At 37.5% G+C, this 26,362-nt stretch overlaps 1 protein-coding gene and 1 non-coding gene across 2 annotated transcripts in view; both read left to right on the top strand.

Annotated features, from left to right (window-relative positions):
- LOC149013846 (acyl-CoA hydrolase 2-like) overlaps positions 1 to 25,196 on the top strand; it is a 31,779-nt gene extending 6,583 nt beyond the window's left edge. The window contains exons 7-17 of the mRNA XM_089159991.1: positions 4,985 to 5,062; positions 5,970 to 6,057; positions 16,586 to 16,698; positions 19,294 to 19,356; positions 19,433 to 19,488; positions 22,066 to 22,173; positions 22,302 to 22,358; positions 23,214 to 23,315; positions 24,450 to 24,498; positions 24,603 to 24,671; positions 24,783 to 25,196. Of these exons, the coding sequence (XP_089016117.1) occupies positions 4,985 to 5,062; positions 5,970 to 6,057; positions 16,586 to 16,698; positions 19,294 to 19,356; positions 19,433 to 19,488; positions 22,066 to 22,173; positions 22,302 to 22,358; positions 23,214 to 23,315; positions 24,450 to 24,498; positions 24,603 to 24,671; positions 24,783 to 24,860 (861 nt within the window). The 3' untranslated portion in view covers positions 24,861 to 25,196. The remainder of the gene's footprint in view (positions 1 to 4,984; positions 5,063 to 5,969; positions 6,058 to 16,585; positions 16,699 to 19,293; positions 19,357 to 19,432; positions 19,489 to 22,065; positions 22,174 to 22,301; positions 22,359 to 23,213; positions 23,316 to 24,449; positions 24,499 to 24,602; positions 24,672 to 24,782) is intronic.
- LOC149013847 (small nucleolar RNA R71) lies at positions 10,408 to 10,514 on the top strand. Its single transcript, XR_016174209.1, has one exon. It is a non-coding gene; the product is annotated as a small nucleolar RNA R71 (small nucleolar RNA).
- Positions 25,197 to 26,362: the final 1,166 nt, after the last annotated feature.

The raw sequence follows: 26,362 nt of genomic DNA, 5'->3' as shown, positions 1-26,362 counted from the left end.
AAAGGCCGAAATTTCAATGTTTGGGTCAAAAGTTTGGTCAAAAGTGGACATTTTTTTTCTTCTGGAAATTCATATGGACTCAAAATGATTTGGATTCTCGCATATTACCTATTTCAAGCATAATAAACACAATGGAACTAGTATTTTGCAAAAAAAAAAAAAAAACCATTGGAAATTTATCATTCAAGTATACTAACAAATGACTGGTTCCAACAAGTGCAAACTGTATTGCGTACAGGCATAGAATCATCAACATATATGAATTGTTTGGTAGAATAGTTACATATACAATAAGTCAACAAAATAAAATGACTGACTAGATCAAGTGATTGTGTCTCACATATATTAAGTTAAAGCCTATATATCATATACACATAAAATAAAAATACATAATTTTAGAAAATAATTATTAAAATCAGAAAATGAAAAAAATGGTAGCAAATAATAAAATGATAAGTTTAACAAAACAGAATTATATATCATAGTTCTAGGCTAAACGTATATTAATTTCAAGGCAATACAAGATCATTTAAGGCATGAACAAAACAAAAATAAAAAAGGGGAAGTTTTGAACTGTTGGGTACGGCTCATGCTTCACATCTATTGTTGCCGGAGTTCCCTTTGTAGTTGTTGTGGCTTATGAGGTGTTTGGAGGCAAAAAATGAAGTGTAGCAAAAGAGGTGTTTGAAGGCAAAAGAGGTGTTTGAAGGCAAAAGAGTCGTAGAAATTAGGTGAAAATGGGATAGAAATCAACAAAACTAAGGAAAAACAAGTTGGAATGTCGAAATGGTCGAAATTTCGGTCGAAACCTCCAAAATGGTTGAAATTTGACACTTTTCCAAAATAATTGGAATTTCGTTTCGTTTTTGAAAAATGCAGACATTTTGACCGAAATTTCGACAATTTCGGTCAAATTTTCTTCTATGATGAAGCATATCTTTTTGTATCATAAACTCAAAAACTGGGGTTGAGAAGTACTCTTTTGTGTTTTTACTATGCAAGACTTTCACATTCACATCAAACCGGGTTTTGATTTCAAATATCAATGCACAGAATTCAGAAAATAGCTGAGAACGATTTTTCATTAAATATAACCTAGTGACCTTAACAAATGTCATAAAATATCTGAAACCTAACTTAGAAGACATAGGACAAGGCCCCCAAACATCAGAATGTACTAATGCAATAGGAAAAGCAGACATATTAACAACTCTGTGAGGGTAACTCAGATGCTGGAGCTTCTCTGAACTGAGATGACTCATATTCAAAACTAGATAAAGACTGAAAAGTGGAATATAACTTCTGTAAACTTTACAGGGATGGGTGACCAAGTTGGCAATGGATTTGATGAGAAGAAGCAACATTGGCACAAGCAACAAGGGGCTCGATATTCTCAATCAAATACAACCCTCCTGACTCACGTCTTCTACGAATCGTCCTTTTTTTAGCAAGATCCTGAAAAATACAAGAATCAGGCAGCAAGTTACGAAACTGTTAAAAGCTTTGGTAACCTTACTTACAAGCATGAGATTAAACGGAAAATTAGGAAGGTAGAGAACTAATGTTAGGGACAAGGTTTGGTTTGGTTGCACTGCGCTGGTGCTTTTAACTTTCGCTAAAGACCCATTGGTTAACACAACACTGGAAGTAGACGGGGAGAAGGATGCAAAATAGATGGTACTCCGAACATATGATTAGAGGCCTCAGATCTATCCAGGGACGGGAAGTAGCAGAGAGACAAGCAATCACATTACCTTGACTGAACCAGAGTAGCAGTTGAAGTAGTCTATGAAATCTGAAACTGATTGTACCTAGCAAGTTCTTCCTCTGTCATGTGTATCATCTTTCACTCAGAAGAGTAATGTGGTGGAGTATTAGTATTAGTCACTGAATTGGCATTTTAGAAGAATTTCTGAATATGGCCTGGCTTACCACAAGCGACACACACGGGCAGCCCCCTGCCCATCAGAAATAGTAAACTGTCCAATAATTTGCTGCTGATTCTGACCCCTCCCTCTCTCACCGCCACCACCATGTCCACCTCCACAACCAAAATTACCACCACAACCTCCACCATTCGCATGGCTAGTTAGTATTCCTGTTCTGTGATAAAAGGGTTAAAATGTTAGTGGATGGTGTATGGTGAGAATTTTTTCGTGCAACATGGGGAACACGAGCATATGTATTGGTGAGTGATGCAATAATTTCTCTTCCAAAATCTGACTTCGAATCCATTCGTGCTTTGCTCCAAGTTCACCAAGAAAACCCATAACCTCAAATTACTCTCTTTGTTGTTGCATCGTTTTAACATTTGATGCATGGGTGGTGTTTGCTTGTGTCTAAAAATGCTACGCAAGTGCACGTGTCGCAATCAAGTAGTAAATAATAAGTAGAGTATCGATCCCAGGGAGAATTTTATCGTTAACTATCAATGTAAAAGGAAGGCTAATTTAAACAAGATTAACAAAATTCCTTTGTGATTAATGAACAAAATAGACAAAGGTCAGATAAATTAAACTAAAGATACTAAATGAAAAATATGCAATAGAAGGAACTATAATAATTGGTAAGAATGTTGGGAGTCAATTTCCCCTCCCCTGAATTTGGCTGTCAATATTACAGCAACGCTGCAGCATAAGGTACATCAAAGAACCTGGAATACAATTGCATACGGGTATCTACCAATCTACATATGCACTAACATCCTAATTTAAAACCCTCATATTCCTATGGAGAATTGAACTGAGGATGCAAACTACACCCGAGTTCCAATAATGGTTACGTGAGGCAAGTGAGTATTCCTACCCTACCTACCAATTAGCTAAACCCAAATAAGGATTAAGCTAACTCATGCTATTCAACATTTATCTAGGTCTAATTAACTTTCCAATTAACTAAAACCACAACATTCACTCACGGATGATCAGTCAATAAATGAATTAATAAAAAACCAACATGCTGAATACATTGATAATAAACTGTGCTACAACAGAGCTACAACAACTAGATAATTACAGCTCAAATCCCAGGTTCGGGTATTCTCGTCATCCTAACAAACTAAGAAATTAGCTCATATTAAGCTTCACAACACAGAGAAATAAATGTAGCCATTAACAAAGTTCAACTAGAATATAAAGAAGTAAGAATAATAAAACCAAAGAAGAAAACTGGGAGATGCTTCCACAATGCTCCAGCCTCCTATCTCCAACAGAGCTTCTTCATGCACGAGCTCCACCTCCGTCTCTCTCTCTCTGGTTCTTCTCTTTCTTCCTCCTCTTTATTTTCTCCAATTTTCTCCCAAAGTGATAGGGTAAAAGTGGCTTGTAGGATTAGAACTTTTTCTTTTTATATCAAGGCTGAGATCCTTTACGTGGTGACAAGAAGAAAGTCCAATTAGTTAGCCATTTTCAGTCATTTCACTAAGTGGTACCACGTGTGTTCAATCTGGGAATATTCTGCTACTGCAATGCTGCATCATCTCTACAGCAAACTAAGAAGACATGTTCTTTGTTCCTCTTCTATGTTTCATGTCATATCTTCCTTTATGATTCTTATCCTACAAGACCAAGAGAAAGAGGGCTGATCAATTCCATCCATTAATTCAAGAGAAATTCATGCATGAATGACATAAAAAACCTTTACACAATACAAAAACACTAAGACTCACTAAAACGAAATTTAATGACAATGAACACTAAAACAAAGATAAACGTTTACTAAGATCATCATAGATTATTAATGTGTGCATTCCATTATCGCGGAAATATTCCCCCATGGCACAGCCTGAATAGGGGGCCAGATTAAACACTCTTAAATCAAGCTATCTCAAGTATAAAATTACTAGAATTAACTCTATTTCATAGACTTATTAGGTGGCATGGAATTCAAATCACAACCGAGCACTTCCCCTCATCCCTTGATTATATAAAAAACGAAATAATACTTCAAGATATGGTCAAGAATGTTACCAAAAAAATCAGAATGAGATCTGAAAATGCACGTCATAAGAAACTGCTGGAACTACTGACAAATTAACAACCACTAAAAACCGATCTCCTTCTAAGATCCGTAACATCATTCGTTGATTGACATCATCAAGTACTCCAGGAACAATAAATTTTTTTTTTTTGGCTTTAATTGCTGTGCACAGATTTACATCATCGTGCACACACCAAATGACGGAAAGGGTCTGGGGGTGAAAAATCACGCCTTCTGCTGAAGTTGTGCCTTGTTGATATGGTAGATGGGAACCTTGGCTTGACCTGCTGAAGAAAGTTAATAAAAAGAAGGCTGGAAAAACAAGACTTGGCTTACAGATTGACCAATATCAAGAGGGCTCTGATACCATGTCAATTGAATGGCTGAGAATAGAAATAGGAAGAGGAAGAGAGGAAGAGAAGAAGAGGACAAGAAGCAGCCAGAAGAGATGCTGTATTGTATTGCATTTAGGTAGTTACAGGGCAGCCTTATATAGGCCCAAAATACCAAAAATAAAATACATAAAAGAGGCAAGGAGAGATCCTAAGGGATCTCGAGCTGGTGCAAGATCCCAAGGGATAAGGGAGAGATCCCAAGGGATCTCGGCGGTATTCTCTAATGGTTGGAATCTCTTATTGAAATACTATAAAATCCTGATTGCCGAATGTGGCTTAATTAATCTGTATGATTGTTTTTGTACTTATACAGTTTACTTTTCTTATATTTATACTTATACAGTTTACTTTTCTTATATTTATATGCTTGTTTACTTAGGCTAAACTTTCTATATTATATATGTTTGTTTACTTAGGCTAAACTTTCTAGCTCTTTTGGTGCATGTTTAGAGACATGAAAGGGTAAACTATCTAGCTCCTCTAGTGTATGTTTAGAGACATGATCTCATCTTTTTATTTTTTAGCTTTCATAAGTTGTCTCATGTGCAGAGAGATTTTGTGATGCAAACATGAAGGCAAAATAAATTTTCTTCCGTCCATTTGTTTTGTAGGTTGACATCTTTCGTGGAGTTACTTTGCCAAAGGCTCCAAGATTTGCACAGGTTTTTGGGGGGCAGTTGATTGGACAGGCAAGAGTGTCTTCTTTCTTTCTTTTTTTTTTTTATTTTTTATTTAACTTGTTGTAATGTTGGCATAGTGTTTGCATACACCGAATATGGTTGTCAGAAACTATACACTTCTTAAATAAAGAGTGTTTACACAGAGCACAAGGCTCCCACCACTGCAGGGTTTATAAAGGGTCATGATCTATGCAGATTTTGTGGAGGGGCTGTTGTAGACTTTAACCCATGGCCACTTGATAATAGTGGAGCAACCTTACGGTTTTCACATGTGCCCCAAATATGGATGCTTGCATCTGGATATGTTGCCCCAAAGGCATGCAAGAAATTCATTTATTGCATGACTTGGATTGAAATGATGTTGACTTCCTCGATAACTTACATTGATTACTATGGAAATTTTCCAGAGTGTTCCTTGATACCAAAACAACCTCATCATGATTGGTTTTTGGCTAAGATCTTAACACTTAGCCATAATTTATTGATTACTGTGGAATTTTCCAGAGTGTTCCTTGACACCAAAACAACCTCATCATGATTGGTTTTTGGCTATGATCTTAACACTTGGCCCATAATTTATTGATTCTTTTTGTAGACTTTTATGTAATAATTTGAATAACATTTTCTTATGTCATATATGCTTATCATTTATTTATGGTAAATTTTATTTTAATGCAACCGATGGTGCTTTCATATCCCATGGATTTGCAAATTCACATCTGATATCTGGTTGTAATATTAATTTAAAAAGATTCTTTTGTTAGCTTTCATTTAGTAGCAAGAAGTGGCTGAGACTATTTGCTCTCCCAGATAGTCTGAGTTTTGTTTATTAAAAAGGTTACATTGCTACATCATAGAATTCATATTAGCACAAGTTTCAATTTCATGATTTTAGAAACTCAACTATGATTTGCAGGCACTAGCTGCAGCTTCAAAAACTGTTGATTGCTTTAAACTCGTCCATAGCTTGCATAGCTATTTCCTTCTTGTGGGGGATTTAGGAAGTAAGTATGTTTTCTTGCTTCTATTTTGGGCTTAATAGAGTCTGTACCAGTATTTTATATCAATGTATTTGTCCCATATGGATACTGAATCTGAGGGTCCTTCACTTCAGGACATCTGCAGTTTCTCCCCCCCCCCCCTAATTTGTCTCATCTTTTTTTTTTTTTTGGCGGGGGGAGGAGAATATGTTGGAAACAAATGAATAAGAGAATCATATTTAAAATTCCTATTGTGTACCTTTATATTCCCACATCCTCATTGGGCAAGAAGCTTTCTCTTTACTCCTTAAAGCATCTTTCAAAATATCGTGAGTACCAATAAAAATCGCTGTTATAGTGTTAAAACTACCCTTTAAAACTTTATTTCTTACATGCCTTGTTATAAGTATTGTTAATAATTGATGAATGTTCATGAGTTGAGGGGGAAAGAAAGAGGACAAAAGTGAAGTTAGAAACATTTATTCACCCCAAAAAAGTGTTAGAAACCTCATTAAAGAAAGGCATATACAATGCACGAGGATCCTAACATTGCATGGTCTGGGGAGGGTCATTACGAAGCCTCACCCTGGCTTTCTTGGAGAGAATGTTTTCAAACTTGAACCCATGACCATTTGCTCACAATGGAGCAACCTTTATTCTTGCACCAAAGCTTTCCCTCTAATTATAAATGTTATTAAAGAAAGGCATATCCAATGCACAAGGTTGTTGACATTGCGGTCTAGGGATTACGAAGCCTTACCCTTGCTTTATGGGGGAGGCTGTTTTCAAACTTGAACCCATGACGGTCACAATGGAGCAACCCTTATTCTTTGCACCAAAGCTTTCCCTCTAATTCTTAGAAACATTGTGACTTGTGTTTATTTCATTTTGTATGTCTTGATGATCAAATTGCTTGGGAGGGGCCTATGGCACAAGCTATATCATGGCTCCATGGATCCTTATACTTGGCAGCTATAGGTTGATTAATTATAGAATTGGTGTTACCTACCAAAAATGCCTTTTTGGGAACACTGGTGATTCTTTGATGAGTACACAAATCTTTCCGGAAATCTTTGTAGGCAGGGATCTAGTATATGCATCCAAAGGAGGGATGTGCATTTCTACCATTTTGAAGACATCTAGAATCTTCTCCTTTCTACCATTTTGAAGACATCTAGAATCTTCTCCATGGAAACAGTCTTTTTTTTTATTAACAAGATGATTGGGATAAGGGGTAAGTGGAATATTGACTCTGTTAGGGATTTTCTCTTTTTCTAAAGAATGATTTATTGTCTCTGCAGCTAGATCATTTGTAATCACTTTAGGTGCATCAGACAAGCCTAGAATGGGAGTAGAAGTTTCAACTGTGGGAGAGTCAGATGGTGGAAATTTAGGAGTATTAACCCCTAGGTACTGTTGGCCATCACGTAAAACATATATTGTCTTACACTTGTTGGAGGGTCATTATTTTTGTTGACTTTGTACAACATTGAGCTGAGGGGTAGAAAGGGCTTGTTGAGCCAACATTTGATGTTTCAAATTTGGCTCTAATTAACTAGGTGAGTTTTATGTTTTCTTCTTATGCAAGAGTATGACAAGTTAAATGAGTTCTCTTTCCAAATTAATATGATGTGTCATTAGAAGGGCCATAGTTTTTTTCTAACTCACTAGTTCTAGTTGCTTCTTCAGTATTTGTAAAACCAAGGGCTATTGGGAAGGTGCTTGGAAATGGGGCCTAGCAAAATTTGCTTAAGGGCCTAAAATTAGGCCAATGAAAAGTATGTGCAAATTGTTGTGGTGCAAACTTCGGCCTTTAGGTGCCAAGATGCTTGATTTTGGAAGTTAGAAGGGCCTCCATGGTTTCTTGTTCTAAGAATAATTTGATGTGTCTAGGGTTGAGCCCCCCAAAATGGTCCCAAGTCCAACCGTGAGTGAGTGAGGCTGATTCCACCCTAGGGGTAGAATGGTCCATTCCTACCCCTAGATCGAGCTATAATGAAGGCCAAAACCCAGTAAATTAGTTTATTTAGAAGTCTTAAGAGTCAACATTATTATTATTTTTTTGGATGAATAAAGAAATATATTAAAAACAACAGCGCCAAGAATACAAAGGGAGAATAAAGGGGAAGGGGAGAACAAGCCTCTCACGTGGAAGGCCTAAAGGAGGAGGTGAGATTCCAGGAACTAACAATTAGCCTATTCCTGGGAGAGTCAATCATCGGGGGATGGGGAGAAAAAAGAAGTCTAGAGGAGACCTCAAAATAGATAGCCTCCCAAATCATATCAAGAGAATGAGATTTGGAAGACCAATGCCTAAGATTTCGCTCCCACCATAAGTGGTGGATAACCGCACCAAATACTAGCTTACCAACTCGGTCGCATAGAGAGGAACCCGAGAAAACTCGCAAGCAACAGGCCCAATCTCGAGCAAAGCCATAAGAGCGCCTTGACTTAGGCCAAATGGAGGCAAGGGCTTTCTCCCAAAGAGATCGGGAGAAGGGGCATAAAAAGAAAAGGCGCTCAAGGTCTCTGAGACAATTCCAACAAAGGATGTAGTTAGGGTTAGCAGGGATGTGACGGCTTATGAGAAATGCTTGGGTAGGTAGGGCTAAGTTAAGAGCTTTCCAAAGGGTAAGAGAATGATGGGGAATGTGACCTTTAAACCAAACTAGGGTGGCCCAAGGTGCATGGGTAGAGGGGAGTCTAAGGAGATTCCAACGCCAAGGAGATGCAAGTCATTATTTATTTCCTTTTGTTTTGAAGTTTCAATTGGAATAAGCCATAGAGTTGTGTCAACTTAGGAAAGAATTGTTTCCTTTTTAAGAAGTTCTACTTTTAAGGATAACTTAAATTAGGAAAAATTATTTCCTTTTTGAATCCCCCCCTTTTTTGTAATTTGGTTTCTTAGATTTTAAGTTATCTAATTAGCATTAGGTGACTTAATGTGTTTAAGTGAGATCTCATATCCAAAGGCGGAGATCGCGTAGTAATTAGATTCCTTTTGATAAGTGTTTCAGAGTCCAAGTTAAGTTGTAATGGAACCCTAACAGTCAGGATATCTCAGTATGAGTCGGAGTCTGTTGTTTTAGGCTATAAATAGCTTTTCTAGTGTAAGTAATTTTCAGTTTTGGATTAATAAATTGATTGATTGAGTGAATTTCGACTCGGGGAGTTGTGGGTATTCCTATTGGAACCTTGCGGTTGGGAGGAAGCTTATCTTCTGCAATTTGAGAATTCTCTTCACTTTCTTCATCAATCCAGCAGCGTACTAGCATCAAAAAAGCTTACAGACAGCAAAGCATTCGATTTCAAGCACTCAAGTAAGCTGCAGCCATTCCCCACTGCAAACCCTAGGCCCCATAAGCATCTCCCATCCTCTTCTTCTTCTCCACGTTTACAGTCCTAAACCTGATAGGAAGACCATATTCCCAGCCCCAGTTGAACCCTTTTTCCTTCCCTTTTGGTCGCCCTTAAGCCTAATCTTATTTCCCCCATTTAGCCTTATTTCTGAAGTTTAAACAATAACTTGCAATTCATCTTCTTCCTTGGATGTTCAGAATTTCCAAAAATTCAAAATCTGAAATTTTTTTTAAGTCCTAATCATCAGATCTGGTTCTGGTTGAAGAACATCTATAGGGAACAGTTCTGAATATTATAACCAACAACCCTATCCCCTTTCCCCCTCCGAACTGATACCCATTCCCAAAACCCTAACCCTAACTGAGCCCCAATTGGCAAAGGACTAGAAGTTCCAAATCTGAATTTGAATTCTTTTTAAATTTCAGACCTGAAATCACAATCCCAACAGCCTCATAACCCTGAATCCCTTAGCCAAAGCCTCCAAAAACCCTAGTTGAGTGCTGGTTCCATTCTAGAAGATTCTGGAAGATTAACCCTAAACCTGGGTTTACATCAAAATTTGGATGATTTCTCCACCCTAGATTATAACTTTATAGTATTTCTATAAGGATTATTTTGATAAGGTGCAGTTACGTTTTCATTGGTGGTATTGCCCCCAGAGATGTTGGGGCATTCCTCCATGATTTGTTCAGGTGAGTGGCACCAATTGCGCATGGAAACTTGGTGGATTGGGTTTGGTGCTTTGGGGACAGTGGCTTCTATCTTCTTATTGAGGCTGTGGAGATGAGCTTCTTTAGCTTCTATTCCATTAACATAAATACACAATAACCTCTACCTTGTATTCTCTTGAATGGACTCCCACTATCTTGTCTTTTCAGCTAGGTTACTAAAAAATTTCCAAGCTTCATATTCATCCTCATGAGCAATGAAGCCTCAGGGTACAATGACTCTACTATCTACTTAGTATGATAGCCAATATCCTCATAAATGTTTTGGCATGTATGCCATTTTTCAATTTTGTGATGAGGACATTATTGGAGAAGGCCTTGGAACCTCTCCATTAGTTTAGAAAATGATTCTTGTGGCTTCTATCTAAATTGTCTAATATCACTCCTAAGTTTATTTGTTTTATACAATGGGAAAAACTTTTCTAGGAATGCTGTCGTGAACTGATTCCAAGTGGTGATAGAATTGGTTGGTAGTCCATAAAGCCACTTCTTTGCTCCTTGAATGAAAAGGTAATACAACTAAGTTCAATAGCATGTCATTGAGTTGTTGTATCTTGATGAAGACACATACATCTTCAAATTCTATCATGAACAAGTCTGCATCTTTTAAGGATAACCAATGGAAGTGTCATAACATGGTAATAAATTGAGACTTAAGCTCATAGTTATTCCCTTGGGCTGCAGGTAAGCACATGCATGAGGGTTGTGTTGTCCTAGTAGGGTGGAAACTATCCTGCAAAGTCTTAGGTGGAAGTATGTCACCTATGGTCAAGGTAGATACACAAACAAGTCGATTGGTAGAAACACAGGTCCAGAATGCATACATAAGCTCCTAATGTAATTAGAGTCTCTTTTGTAATGATTTTCAATTGAAAAAAAGGAAATACAATAATAGTAATAATATTAATACTATAATAAGCCATAAGCACGATGGATCTCTCTTTTTCCTCTAATTCGAAAAATGAGTGTTGGAATATGCCAAACAATCTCAAGTCAAAGGCACAAAGAAAGGGTTCTAAAACAAAAACCAAAGAGTAAGTAGTAAGTGGTGAATTTTTCCCTTAAAGATTGGAACAATGACTCCAAAGCTGTAAGGTTGCTGTATAAGTTGATAGCAAGGCGATTCGTATAGTTTTCAAAACCACCTACAAATGAGTCCTAGGGATTCTATTGTAGAGTGGGGACTACTATACGTTTTTGTTTCTACTCTAGTAAAGAGTAATATCCTTGATTCTTGTTTTGTCTTTTATTTATTTATTTTAAGTCTTCTCACAATGTTGTTTTCCTGTAAAATAGGCCACATGCTAGTCCAAACCACCCAACAAATCAGGAGTACTCCATGATTGGTTGGGTTTGGGCATACAAAAAATTTTGGATTTTGTTCCCAATATTTAAACAGAAGAAAAACAAAATAGTGTTTTTTTTTTTTAACAATAAAATAAAGAAAAGACCAAGAAAATGAGAACTCTTCAATTTGCCTAAGAATGAGTGATGTTAACTAGGTCTAGGGTTAGGGGTATTTTAGTAATTTCCCTAGACTTAGGGTTTGCCTAGGAAATTCCAGCGATGGAGAAGGCTGAAACAAGGGGGGGGGGGGCTCAGGTTGTTCAATGCTCTAAAACACTGCTGTACTGAGTTCTTCAGATTTGGACTTATCAGGTTTAGGGCTTTTCTTAAAAATTTGAAATTATGCAGAGTTTTGTAGACTTGGTAAACTAGGTTTAAATGGGGCAAACAACACTAGGAGTAAGACCAAGGGTTAGGGGCGACTCTAGGGGAATGGAGAAAAGGCCAAAAGGGCTAGGAAAAGGAAGTTACAGGGGGTGGATTCTATGGTAGCTGTAGGGAAGGAAAGGGGGGGGGGGGGGAGGCCTGTGGTTGCTAAAGGGAAGGAGGGAGGGCTTGGGGAAGTCATGGGGCTTAGGGGGAAGGGCTTAAGGGAGTTGGGACCTAGGGGGTGCTGCTGAGTTGATGCAACAGGGCAGGGGAGGTGGGGAATGACGTTGCATGGGAGGGAGGGAGACGGGGAAGGGCTGTGGCTTACTCGGGCTTGCTGGAATGTTGAAGAAGCTTGCTGGATTTCTTGAATTGATCTTCATAACTTGAAAGTTGACTGCTTGAATGCTGGAAACAAATTGAAAACACTCAATAAACGACTGCAGGGTCCCCCCTCAAAGGAACCTTGCCACTCACTTAGGGAATTATCAATCAAATTCTTTAATTCATTAAATCTGAATATTAGAATGCGAGAAGAGGCTATTTATAGCCTAAAATAAAAGACTTTGACTAGGGTTGGGAATCCCTAAGAGATAAGGATCCCAACTCTAGACCAAAACACTCAAAACGGAATTAAATTATAAGAAGACCACAACCCTAGGATTGGAATCTTGTAATGACACTTAACTTGGGACAACTTCAAAATATGATTCTCAAGCAAAACAAACTCCTAAAAGATAAGAATCCCTTTGGATAAGGAATCTTATCTTGTCCACAACTAACTAATTAAACTCAACGTACAATGGAATATAACTCTTAAACTACTAACTCAAATAATAAACTGAAAATAGATCCATGACCTTGGATCGAGGGAATTCTATCTAGACCGATATTGAGTCCTAAAAAGGGGCTGAAAAGTGACCAAAATTCCCTTGGGGGGCATTTGGCCAGCTTGGATTGCCAATTTGGATATGGATATTGGAACCCTTTTTTTTTTTTTTTTGGGGGGGGGGGGGGGCTTGTGTTCACATCAATGAGATTAACAAAATGGACGCTATGTCCCTGGCTATGGTGTCAAAAACTTGTTGGGAAAAAAATTAGAGTAACTGCAAGTACACAGTATTGTGTAGCCAACAGGTTGATCTTTGGGAGATATACCTCCTTATGTTCTCACTTAAGCAACGCAAGAGTGAGATGGATTGAGATGGATTATATGATTAATTAAGCTAAACTAACGATCCCAATACACATTCATCTAATGAAAAAGAATGATAACAGTCCTAAAGTTTAGTATTCTTTGGCTGCTTATCTCGTGATTCAATTGGAAATCCTAAAGTTTGTGGGTTGAGTCATAAATTTTTGGCTAAACTCTTCTAAACTTCTTCCATAGTATTTTAGGTCCAATATTTTTTCATATGTTCAACCACTCTTTTCTTTTTTTGATCTAGATGACAAATATATAATATATTGTTGGATTCTATTAGGAGTCTAATAAGAGTTTGTATAGGAGTTAAATTAGAGTTTGCATTCATGTAAACTTCTATTCCTTGTAATAGTCTACTTTCCATTTTATTATAAATAAAGGGCTTGAGATTATGGATCAATAAGCCATTCTACTACAATCGTTTCTTTCAACATGGCATCAGAGCCTAAATTCGATTAGAGTTTTTTTCTCTCTTTCAAACCCATCGAAACCATCGTTCTTCAGTTACTACGATTAGTTTTTTTTTTTTTTTTTTCTTCTTGTTCTTCAGTGCACGATCTTTTCTGTTGCAAACTTCGAAGACCAGAAAAAAAAAATATAAAGAAGAAGAGAAGAACAATCACCGCTGCAACTAAGCTTCTTCTTCTTCATCTGCAACATCTCTTCTTCATCTGCAACATCCCATCGCACCTAACAAAGATCTACTTAATCCTTGCTTCCGCCATCGACCAAAGAAAAAAAAAAAGAAGAAGAAGAATCTCGCTCCCTATTACCGCCGCTGCTGCTTCCTGTTGCCACCGCTGCTGCTAATGCCTGCTGATTCCAGTTACTGCCGCTGCTTCCTGTGCAATCGACAGAAAAAGAGGAGTCGAAACAGCAGACAAAAACACTCTGCTACTACTGCATCTGCTTCCTGCGCCTACCAGTGAGTTTTCCTCTGATTTTTCTCGCAATTTCTGGTGTTTAAGTCTCAGTTTCGTTGCCAAAGTCCCTGTGATAGATCGAGATTGAATCGCTGTTGAGTTTATGTTTTGTGGTGCTTTAACTTACCGTCAATCTATCGAATTAAAAGGAGGGGTTATTTTGAAAATTTGAATTCTCTCAATGACCTATTAGTAAATTAGCATAACTACAGGGACTTATGTGTAATTTGCAATTTTAGGGACCTTATTATCATTTTCCAAAATTCCAGGGACTTATTTGTAATTTCCAGTTTTATAGGGGCATATCTGTAATTTTCCAAAAAAAAAAAAAAAAGGAGAAAAATTGTCTGAGTTGTTTGGCTATTGCATTCTGCGACGTTTTTGTTACTTCGAAAGGGTGAAGACTGAAGAACTGCAGATAATTTTGTCAACATGACAACTATTGATGATACTACTGCTCCCACTGGATCCGAATATTTTTCCACTTTTCATTCTCTTTCGGTAAGATTTGACGGCACAAATTACTTGATCTGGTCTCGATCCCCTTGGATCCGAATATTTTCCCTTCTTCTCGGGGCGGCCTCTTGATCTGACTATTGCTTTGGAAGAGGACTAGTTGGATACATTACGGGCACTACTATCAAACCCACTACCGCAGTGTTTTACAGATAAATGGATATCAAACGACTCTCTTATTATGTCATTCCTTTTGAATTCCATGCATCCAAATATTGCCCGGGTTACCTATTACTTGATATCTGCAGCCCAAATCCGAAGGCTACTACTTGAAACATATGGACGGTTGGGGAATGATGCACAGGTTTATGAGCTACGAAAGAAGCTTCATGAGACTACCCAAAAGGAATTAACTGTGGCCCACTATTATGCTGAGTTGCGATCTCTTTGGCAAGAGTTGGATCATTATGGGGATTATCACCCCACTAATCCAGATGATGTGGCGACATATAAGAAGTACATTGATAAGATTCGAGTATATGACTTCTTGGCAGGTTTGAACGTGGAGTACGATCAGATCAGAGTGCAAGTCTTAAGTCGTTCTCCCTTTCCTACACTAGAACAGTCTTATGCTCTTGTTCAGTGTGAGGAAAGTCGTCGATTAGTCATGCTTTATACTCTTATTATGGAGAAATCAGCTTTACGATGCTGTTCGCACTAAATCTGATCCGGCTAAGGAGATTGTTAAGTGTGAGCACTGTCACAAACCATATCATACCAAGGAAAATTGTTGGAAACTGCATGGGAAGCCGGCTGATTTTGAGCAAAAACGAGCACAAAGACAAGGAAAACAAAAGGCTAATCTTTCTGATACAATTTCCACCACACCCTCTGCAGACGTTGGTTTTTCGAAGGAGGAGTTCGCTACTCTGCGACGTATTATGCAGTCTTCTACTGCCGGTACAGCCTCGACCACTGCTTCCTCTACTACCCCTACCAACTCCTACCTAGCTACTTCAGGATCCGGGGAAGGAGATTGGTCGTGGTAAATGGACTTTATTTGCTCGAGCCGATTGGAGGATCTACTTTTGCTTTGACTACATCTTCTAATCCGGTCCATTCGGTAATATCAGACCTTCATCAGTGGCACCGTAGGCTCGGTCAGCCCCCTTTCAAATTTTGTCATTTTCTCTAGATTTGTTTTCCTGATACTTTTATCTTACCATTACAATTTCTTCCTTTCCAAGTTTCCCCATTGGAATTTCCTTTGTTATTATCTTCCCACGTGTAACGCTACACGTGAGGGGGAGATTGAAGATGTCTACAATTCAAAGCCTTTCATGTAGACTTCCTTATGTAGAATTTGATCTTTGTTACCTTTGAAAGTTTGTCCCTTACCTTCGCAATCTTCCACTTTGGAGATCTAACATTGCTATAGAGCTATCTTTTTGACTGTGCAAAACTTGATCTCTCGTTAACCCCGGAGATTTGCTCCTTAACTTGACATCTTCCCTTCGGAGATCTAACCTTGCAAAAGACTTGTCGTTTGACCTTTGCAGAACTTGATCTCTATTACATTTGGAGATTGTCACTTATCTTGACAAATTTTCCCCTACCTTTGGAGATTGTCCCTTGGCAAACTTTCCCTTTAAAGATCTAACATTGCTACAAATCAAAACTTTCACTTTGGCTGTTTTACCCTAGCTATTATTGTTACCCCAAAAATATATTTTCCCTCAGATTTGTGCAAAAATTTAGTCTTCTCAACATTTGAAGATTCTACTTTTTTACTTGGGCGTTCTTCCTTGGAGACATAAAGTTGCAGTAAAGATGAGGACAAATCAAATGGAAGTCTATAAGGCAGACGTAATCTATAAGTTTGAAGATCAAATTGCAGATGTTTACCTGGACAGATGTTTTATACTTTTTTGGTCAAGTTGGACATGTGTGATATCCATGCCTCAACTTGAGGGGGAGTGTTGGATTCTATTAGGAGTCTAATAAGAGTTTGTATAGGAGTTAAATTAGAGTTTGCATTCATGTAAACTTCTATTCCTTGTAATAGTCTACTTTCCATTTTATTATAAATAAAGGGCTTGAGATCATGGATCAATAAGCCATTCTACTACAATCGTTTCTTTCAACATATATATGTGCTTTTGTAGTGCCAATTATATATCAAGTTCATCGTCTACGTGATGGGCATAGCTTTGCTACCCGGCGAGTGGATGCAATGCAACGAGGAAATATTATTTTCACGATACTTGCCTCATTTCAGGTAATGCATTCTAATTTGGGTGTTGCAATTTGTTTCTTATAGTATTGGCTTACATTTGGCTGTGTTTAATGTGGTACCTTTATCTTTTGTGTGTTTAGAGAATTAGAAGGTTTGGAGAATTTCCAACCATTTCTTAATTTTGAGGGGAGATGAGAGAAGTTTTGGTTAGTTCCTTGGGTTTTTTTTTTTTGGTTACCTGTGGTGTCTGCATTTATTTGACTTTTATGCATCTATCATGAAATACAATTACCTCCATTTGATATGTTAGTTTTAACTTCCACCATTGGCTTATTCACTCTCTGATACTGGTATTTTAGTCTTTTTGTTTGTCTCACTGTAACTTGGAGATGGAGCAGTGGCAGTGTTTCTTCTGTCAAAATGATCATGAATCAAATAGCTGTAATCGAAATAATATGGTTCAATTTAATAAACAGAATAGTAGATATTCAAATGAAGCTTCATGTATATGTCTTCAGATAATTTGCTGAAATCAGGGTAGGATGCCTGTTATGGAAGGTTGCTTCATTCATTGCATTTATGTTGGCAGTGGAAAAGGAGTCATTGGAATGTTTACAGCTCATGTTAAGTTAAGCGACTTTAGTATTTGGATTTTAGCTACCAAATTATGTGAGCAGCTTGAGTTGGCATGTGTTATGTTTCACATGGCATGTGTGCTGAAGGGATCAGAAGATGATGGGTCAAATATTCACACCAAATCACTACCCCAATTTGAATGCTAGCATTTTGTTTTTGAGGGCAGCTCCATCAGCCAGAAACCAACATATGGTTGAAGATTGGGATCTTTTTCCCTGCCAGCTCGATGAGGTGGTTTCAAGGTGTACTTTGACCTTCTAAACACAATGCATGGACTGTTTTCAATTAAAAAAAAAAGGGAACTCAAAGTGGTAATTGTAGTTTTTTGTGCAAGTATGATAATGTAATTGTTCTTCGCAAATAAGAAAATATCTGATTCCTGAATCCAACAAACTTAGTTAAAAAAAAAGCAGATGCTAAAAAGATAAGTCAATTCCGCAGTTTATGAACTTGATTTTCTATGTCAAATTTTCAACTTTTGAATGCTTGGGTTTCTCTTGAATAAAAAATTTCATAAATCTTTCTATGTTAAAAAATTGCTAAAAGCATAAGTGCCATAAAATATTCACTTGTTTGATGTCTTAACTTCTTTTTTTTTTTAATTATTATCTATTATTTTTTCATTCAGAGCAATTCTTACAACACATGCACACTAAATTAGGTTTTACCAGAACATAACTTCTTTGTTTTAAATCAGATTTAGGCAATCTTGGATTGGTTGGGAATTGCATATTTTCATTTTAGGCCTGCCTCTAGCCCTTTTAGCTCTACTCAAGGATGATTTGACATATGAAGAGACACCAAGTACGAGCAGGTTTGACGAACCTGATGATTTCATGTGTCAGAATCTTGTCAAAGGTAGAATCGTTCAGTTTAGGGTTAATATTTGGATCCAGATTGTTAAAAAAGAAATGTGTCAGATTCACAACACATACTAATTGACCATGGCCATACATTGGGTCTCGGACTCTCGTTTTCAAGTAGCTAAAGACCTCAATGAGGGAGGGGCGTAGACACTGCCCTAAGATCTGGATCCAAGTCAGTCATAGTTAGGGTTAAGGCCACCATGTAGAATAAGGATATCTTCCATCCGAAGAGCACACTATACCTTTGCTTCATCCTCTGTATTGGTCAGTAGAAGACCTAGTAGTGGTCATACTGTCATAGAGACCACAAGAGGATTATAGTATTCAGAAACGGACCTGTAGATGGAAGTTATCAAATACAACTTACAAGTGGAGTAATGGAGGTTAAAACTTGTAGGTGATAGAGAGGAAGAAGAGAGATGCCTCTAACAACACAATCTCAGTTATTGATTAGTGATGTAAGAAAGGTAAATTACATTTTTGCCTCCTTATGCCAATGTAAGATAGCAAGTGGAGGAAGAAGGAAAAATAGAAGAATAATGCAATAAACCAAGTTACAGTAGGTATGTGCCAAAAATATCCTTACAAAATCTAACAACTCTTAACACTTGTCACCTTACCGCATTATAATATTTTTTGGAGAAGCTGGTAGACCTTGGCAGAATCACCCTCCCTCCCTGTCAGAAGGACACTATCCCAAATGGCATTGACTGTTTTTGTCACATCTATCTTCTCTCAATCTAAGGATTGACTGAGAAGATGAGCCAAGTCATGATTGTGAAGCTTATTGTTTCCACCACAAATACACAGTTCAATACAAGGGGGAAAAATCCCAGTTGAGGGAAACAATTTCCAATTTTGATAAATCTCGAGTTCAATAAATATTGTACTAACACCACCTGCAAGTTTTTGAATTCCCCCAACATGTTGGGTCATGATTTGCATTCCAAACTGTACAGCTTTTCTTTTTGGGAATAAAATTGCATCTCCTTATTAATAACCTTTGACGTTGTTATCCATTTCTTTTTAACATGGAGATATCTGTTCACCGTTGTTACGTGGAAAGTTACATGGTAACTGCAATGAAAATTGTTCTCCAGCTCAAATATGTTCAACAAAACTCATTCTTTTACAGAAGGAAGACCACGAATTTGAACATCAGGAAGTTGAGATGCCATCAGTGCCAGCTCCTGAAATGGTATCTACAGTTTGGTTACTTTAAAGAATTTCTTGGGCTTGTGGTATGGTGTTTAAACTGCATTGGCGTGTTACAGTTACTATCAATGGAACAGCTGCGGGAACAACGTCTTACTGATCCTCGTCTTCCCAGGTAATGTTTGTATTGGGTTATGGATATACTATGAGATGGCATATTTTTCTATTATGATTTATAACTACGAAGAGCTCAATTTTTATTAATTCTTTTTATTTTGGTGCATGAGGTAAATTAACTGGGAAATGGGAAAAGTGAGATAAAAACCACTGTAGGAGGATACCTTAAGCATGCTTTGTTACAAAAGACCAGCAATGGAGCTCTACTGTAGTGTGTCATCAAGTTCTAACGATTGACTCTCAAATATGTGAGTGACCTTGAGTATGTAAGGTTGTAAGGCTCTTCATTGAACAATAGACCAGATCTACATGGTTTACAAGAGTAGAACATCTTTATGTAATCTTTGATTCAACATGAACCAGTAATGACTGGAATATTTGGGGATGGGGTTGATGGGAGGGGAGATACCATAGAACCAAACCCCCTGTGGAGAGGACAGCATTGTTAGATTGGCTAGGTGATCAAGAAAAATCAACCAATCCTGAAATCTCCCAGGAATTTGTGCTGAATTTTCTGGTTGGAAGTGGGTTCAAAGATTTTCTTCAGTTGACCGATTAATGATTTTGCAGATGGAACACACATTAACTACCACTCTTTTAATTCGAGATTGGATTATCTATTGTTAACACCTTAATATATCCTTTTAGCACAAAAAAAAACACTTGCTATGGAATATGCAGGCTCCACATAACAGAAATTATTGTTAACACCTTAATATATTCTTTTAGCACAAAAAAGGACAATTGCTACGGAATATGCAGGCTCCGCATTAATAGAAAGTAGTGAGTATTAAGTAAGATATTTTGAGAATTCTTGGATGCATTAGCACAATGTTTTAGCCTAGGAGACGAGATTATTATTGGGGGTAATCTGAATGGACACGTTGGGAGAGATAATAGGATCTGTGAAGGTCATTTCACTGTTGGTGTATTTGTGGCTGAAAAACTGTTGAAATATATTATAGGACATGCATGGTGACATTCAACTTTAATCTTCCATGCCAGAAACCAGATAGGTCATCATTTGAATTTTTTTTTTTAATTTTAATGTCTTAGAATATATTGAACAAGTATATGATAGTTATGCAACCCTAGGAGTCAAAGCTTCATAAAAGACAGAAAGGGAAAGAAAGAGAACCACACTCCATGGGAAAAGAGGGAAATAGGTGGACTTAATGACTTCAAAATACTGGATGGTCAAATATATAAAAGTAGCTTTTACAATGCAGTTATGGACAGAGCAGGGCCAAAGAGAAAAAAATAAAATACAAGAGCACAAGGGATAGAGCCCAGACAAAGCGAAAAGAGGCCTCAACTAACAAGCAACCTAAGAGGCAATGAGTCTAGCAAATACCTAAAAGGCAAAGATTAAAAAGCACTGACAATGCAACACGGGTAGGGACCTAAGATGATGGGCCGAACAGGGCCTAAGAGACTATTTTGCGGACTTTTTCTTATTCTTCTTTTCCTTGGTGGACTTTAGGTCAACCAAGAAGTCTTCGCCGAATGGGTTGCCCCTTAGCAGAGCGATTGCTCCTTCTACACTCAGCGCGATCAAGAATAAATGAAGGGGGGGAGATAGGAGGGTCTGAATCGAACATGGTAGGGATTGGGTCACCGGTGGAGATTGGGTTGAAGGGCGTGAGCTCAAGGGGCAAGGGGCCCAATAAGGAGGATTTGGGCGAGTTTAAGGTGGAGCATGGATTGAGGAACTCAGGCCCATGGGCCAAGGGGTTTAGTAAGGGGCAATTAGGCTAGGGCAAAAAGGAAGTGGGAAATTACCGTGGGAGGAGAGAGGATGGGTATTGGGGGAGGCGGGGATAAAGCCTAACTCATTCACCGAAATAGGAGAAAGGTGCAGCAGAAGAGGAGTGTCAGTGGTTTCAGTTGCAAGGGAGAGAGGTGACGACTCAAGGAGGCTTCCGACTGAGGAATAAAGACCCTCGGACTCTGTGGAAGACGCTGGCTCCCAAGCTTTGACAGTAGTAGCAGGCATTTCGGCAGCAGGAAGATGGCAGGGATCCTCAGAGATCATTGCAATCAGGGGGAGGGGTGGCACGTCGTTAGAGGCTATGGGAGCAGCATCCACTCTGGAGGAGCCTTTTGATTCGACGATGGAGGGAGGAGCTTTCTGAGGAACCATTTTCATCGGTTATGGATCATATTGCTAGAGCATACTTCGGAGAATCACAATTCAAACTAGGCAATTTTCATAGTTTGATGTGTAATCTAGAAAAGCTTGGACATGTGAGATAAAAAGTGGGGTAAGTTTTTAAATATTTATTTGTTGACTTTTCTGACTTTTGGTATCTTTTTTCTTTTGGGATGAATGACTTTCGTTATCTTCTGTTCTGTTTACAACATTTTTCTTTTTCTTCTGGTCTGCTGTTACTGTTAAGGCCTTCAAGATGGATCAAGTTATGCAAGCCAATTTCCTGAGACACAAAACCCTTGTTTTCTATTTCATTGTCTATATTATTGCTGTTGTATGGTACCTTCTATTCAGGGTATAATGGTAAGTGCTGTATCTCGGTTGTTTTGTGATCTGGAAAGTCCTAACAGCTGGATAATATAGGAGTTATCGCAACAAAGCGGCAACAAAAGATCATGTCTCTTGGCCTGTAGAGATCAGGTTTTGTGAACCAAGAAGTTACTACACAGCCCAGACAAAATTTCCTCCGAGGTTTGAATTCTTGCCTTCGCAAAGAGTTCTGGTGCTTCCTTTTTGTTTTTTGCCCCACCTTTCCTCCCTTCATTTTTCTTCCCTCTGTGATGCATATCTGATACAGTTCATAACTGTTTGGCTTTCAGCACAGAATTCTGGTTTAAAGTAAGAGGAGAACTCTCAGATGATCCAGCTTTGCACAGGTAACCATGTGAAAGGCTTGATATGGTTTATTTTTCTTAGATGGTTTGTTTGAATGGGAGCTTATTGGATCAAATCAATTTACAGGTGAACATCATTGAACATGAAAGTTCCTTTTCAAATGTGTGAGGAATCTTTCTTAGATTACTACTTAAGAAAGGTAAACTTTATGGGAATATTACTTATGGGTTGATTACAACCCAGTGGTCAGACTAAACCTAGAAGAAAGGGCGAACCGGTGCCAAAGGCTTCCACAGAAGCATAGCCCAACTGGGCTGCACTAGTTAAGACCCTCCACCAAACTAGATGTGAACCCCGTTGATCCACTCAAGAAATACCCATGAACTCCATTGATCCAGGTAAAAACTTATTGACCCAGTCAGCAGAAGTAGGCTGGAAATAGGGTTGTACTCATTAGGTGCTTTGCTCCTTGTCAAATTAAAGGACCCTCAAAATACGGCAGCCATATTAATGCTGCAGCAGGCTGATCTCTATGCTGACGCCTTTGATATTTCTGTGATGCTCATGGGGCCAAAGGACCCTAGCAGCATGATAATCTCTAAACTCGTCATCTGTCTTATTGGTGCTATAGAGGATTGATCTCTATGCTGGGTCCTCTGGTACAATCAAAACTCGATCCATTGTCCTGAATCTTGATGGCCTCATGTCAATAAGAATTTAGAATTTGCACAAAAAAATAAATGAAAAAAAAAAAGGGAAAGAGACAAGGTATAGAAAAGATCACATTTACTTTTATTGTCACCCTTAATAAGTGAAGTTATTGTGATATGTTGGTTTGCACTTCACTAATTAATTTGCCGTTTACAAATTTTGATGTAGTAGTGGCTGTTTTGCAGATGCGCAGTGGCATATGTGTCAGATCTTATACTTCTTGGCATAAGCCTCAATCCTCATCGTAAAAAAGGTCTAAAGATGTCATCTCTTAGTCTGGATCATTCGTAAGTTTTCAAATCCTTCCTTTAAATAATACATTTCAGTTCGCATGTTGACAAACATCTAGGAGAAACTTATCTTGCTGTCAGGATTCAGTTGACCATGTTTGACTGTTAGCATTTGACCTCAAATATTACTACACTCCTACTGGATCCAATTAAGAATACCAGTATACATGAGCTGGAAATTAATGTTAGCTAGCCTACATGACTCAGTAGATGCAAGCAGCTATATAAATAATTAATGAAGGACAAGAAGAGAACTAATGGACCTTCCCTAAAGCCATGTAATTTAATAGTTTACAGTTGCAGCACAATTTCTTAGAAGAATTTTAGCAGCTGGCAATGCTAAGGAAATCTTAGCAATTTCTCATTCTCGTTGAAGCTTCTTGACCCTTTTGGATGATTCTCACTGAAGACCTACTTTTGGTGGGTTCTACAGTATCATCACCTCACATCAACAGTAACTTTTTTTATATATAAATAATTTGCAGCATATGCACCTCCTTTTTTTCCCTCTTCCGTTTTTGGATAGGTGCATCTGCATCTCTTTGATAGGCCTTTGGGTGATTGTTGTGGATTCCCATCATAGGAGTGATACTATTATGTCCTCTTCGATTCAAGATAGCGTTGGATATCAGAGACTAGGTACTTGCTTCAAGGAAGGAATGGAGGAAAAGGGGTTTGAGAAAGGAATTTTGTCTACATGGTAAATTAAATAATCCTTTAAAAGAAAAACCAAATGGACCTTGACCCCATGAAAACGTACCAACTATCCCCATCTTTGGGCATGAAAATTATCCAATAGTAAGCATGTAATTTTAAATCCTTGTGGCCCGGTTCTACACAACTAAATTTGTAGTTGGACTCGAAATTTTGTATTTCAGATTTCAATTCTACATTTCTACGTAAATGGTTCTATAAAGGTTTATTTATTTTGGTTTCTCAGATGTGAGTCTGGTTTACTGCAAAAAAAAAAAAAAAACTGAAAATATAGCATAAATCCTGAAATACTGAATTCTTTGGTAGCTTCTTTTCCTTGGCAACGGTGCCATCCGGTATTATGATTCTTTTTTTCCCCCTTTTTTCATGGGGGAGACATGCACTTCTCTGAATACTTTTACTTCTTTTTGTCTCCAGGATGTGGTTTCACAGGCCCGTTAAAGCTGATGATTGGATATTATATGTGGTAAGTATTGTAAATGAATTGCTTGTTTTTTGTTTCCAGAATATTTTTCTTGTTTAGGCGTCCTCATGTTCGTTATTGACTCTAATGGATAAAATGGTTTACAGATTAATAGCCCCACCTCAGGTAACTCCCGTGGTTTCTGTATAGGTCAGATGTTCAACAGGAAAGGAGAGGTAAATAATTTTCTGTCTTCTCAACCTTGTGGTGCTGTGTTTCTTTTACTTTCCCTTCTTACTCACTGTTTTTTGGCAACATCAGTTGAAGTTTTTTATGTTGATTGCCAGCTTATTGTTTCCCTGACTCAAGAGGGTGTAATTAGGAAGGCCAGACCAGCAAAGTCAGTAGCTAAAGCGAAGCTATGAGGTCGGTGAATAGGTGAGGATTGAACCACCCATAAAGCACCAAAATGGACTTGCCCTTTGGTATTTCAGAGATTCATGATTGTTTCCTTCAAATGTATTCTAAATATTATTGATAGGAGATCGTACATTTTATTCCAATAACTATGCTCTTTTTTCATATTGATTTCGTCTGGTTTTTTCTCTTTTCTTTTGTTTTGGGTGGGGGTTAAATAGTGTTTTACATTAAGCTCTCTAGAGAAATACTAGAGGCAGAAAACCTGTTTTATTTGAAATAATTGAATGGATGTGATGAACATCATGGTGGTTTGAAATTTCAATACATGCGAGAATTTATCACCGAAGACTTGGCTTGGTTGACAATGATTAACACCCTGATCACACTTTCGATTTTTTTGGGTGGTTTATGTAATAGGCTCTTTATATATTAAAGCTCCTTGCACAAAAAAATAATAGGTCAGAATGTAATAAAATAATATTTTTTTATACAAGTTTAACCAAAAACAAAATGTTTGGTAACATTGTTTTTATTTATCCATTTCGACCTGATGCGGAATCAGTTTTACAATATTGAATTGGTAGTGGTTTAGATCTATTTGTATGTAATCATGGTAAAACTATATATTCAGAATTTGGTAGTGGAGAAAATTTTAATAAACGTTCTTTAATTTAATTTCCCATATTAAAACAAGTGGATGACTATAAATAAGAAATTAAATATATTGATATATTAATGTTGTATCTGAAAAAAGAGGATAAATGGTAAAAGAAAAAATATAAGACAACTAATAAGTTGAGGTTAATTAATAATAGTTTGTAAGGGCATGTTTGGTTACATGAGTCTAGAGATTTCAAATCTATGGAGTTATAATTTATAAAATTAGATGTTTGGTTGTGGAATGAAATCTTGTGGATTTATCTTAAAAAACTATTTGATTGACATAATTTTTGTAAATGTGCAAATCTATAGCTTTTTTGAAATCTCTGGATTGCACCACACCCAAAAATTTTCTTATTGACGGTTTAGTGAAAAGGTGAATCTCACGATTTCAGTGGAATCTAGAGATTTTTACATACCAAACGGGTAATAATTTTCTGATTCATGAATCCGGAGATTTCAAATCTCTGGGGGTCAGGTAGATGCAAAGTCTAAATAAATTATTGATAAGTGACATAGACCGAACCTCGGGGTCCGATCAGTGGAAACATTGTTAAAAATTAAATTTTCCACTCATAAATTCATACTCTCAACTTGTAGTGTATCTTCATGCCATAAAGAATTTGACATCTAATATTGGATTCAATTAAACCCTACACAATAATGTTTTGTCAATTTCATCCGGTTAGAATGAGGCAAATTTGAACTTCCCACCCATAATGCATTTTCTTTTTAAATGTTGTTAGGTGAAAGTGCATGATTATGTTATGAGATCTTCGAGTAATCAATAAATAAGCACTACCATCTCTTTAACATAGGTTAACAAGTAATTCATTGAGCCATTTAA

Source organism: Hakea prostrata, chromosome 6 (genome assembly GCF_041222555.1).
Source record: "Hakea prostrata isolate BN-2017 chromosome 6, UWA_Hpros_2, whole genome shotgun sequence".
Lineage (NCBI taxonomy): Eukaryota > Viridiplantae > Streptophyta > Magnoliopsida > Proteales > Proteaceae > Hakea > Hakea prostrata.
The sequence above is the reverse complement of the archived record's forward strand: the minus strand, read 5'-3'. Positions and strand labels throughout refer to the sequence as shown.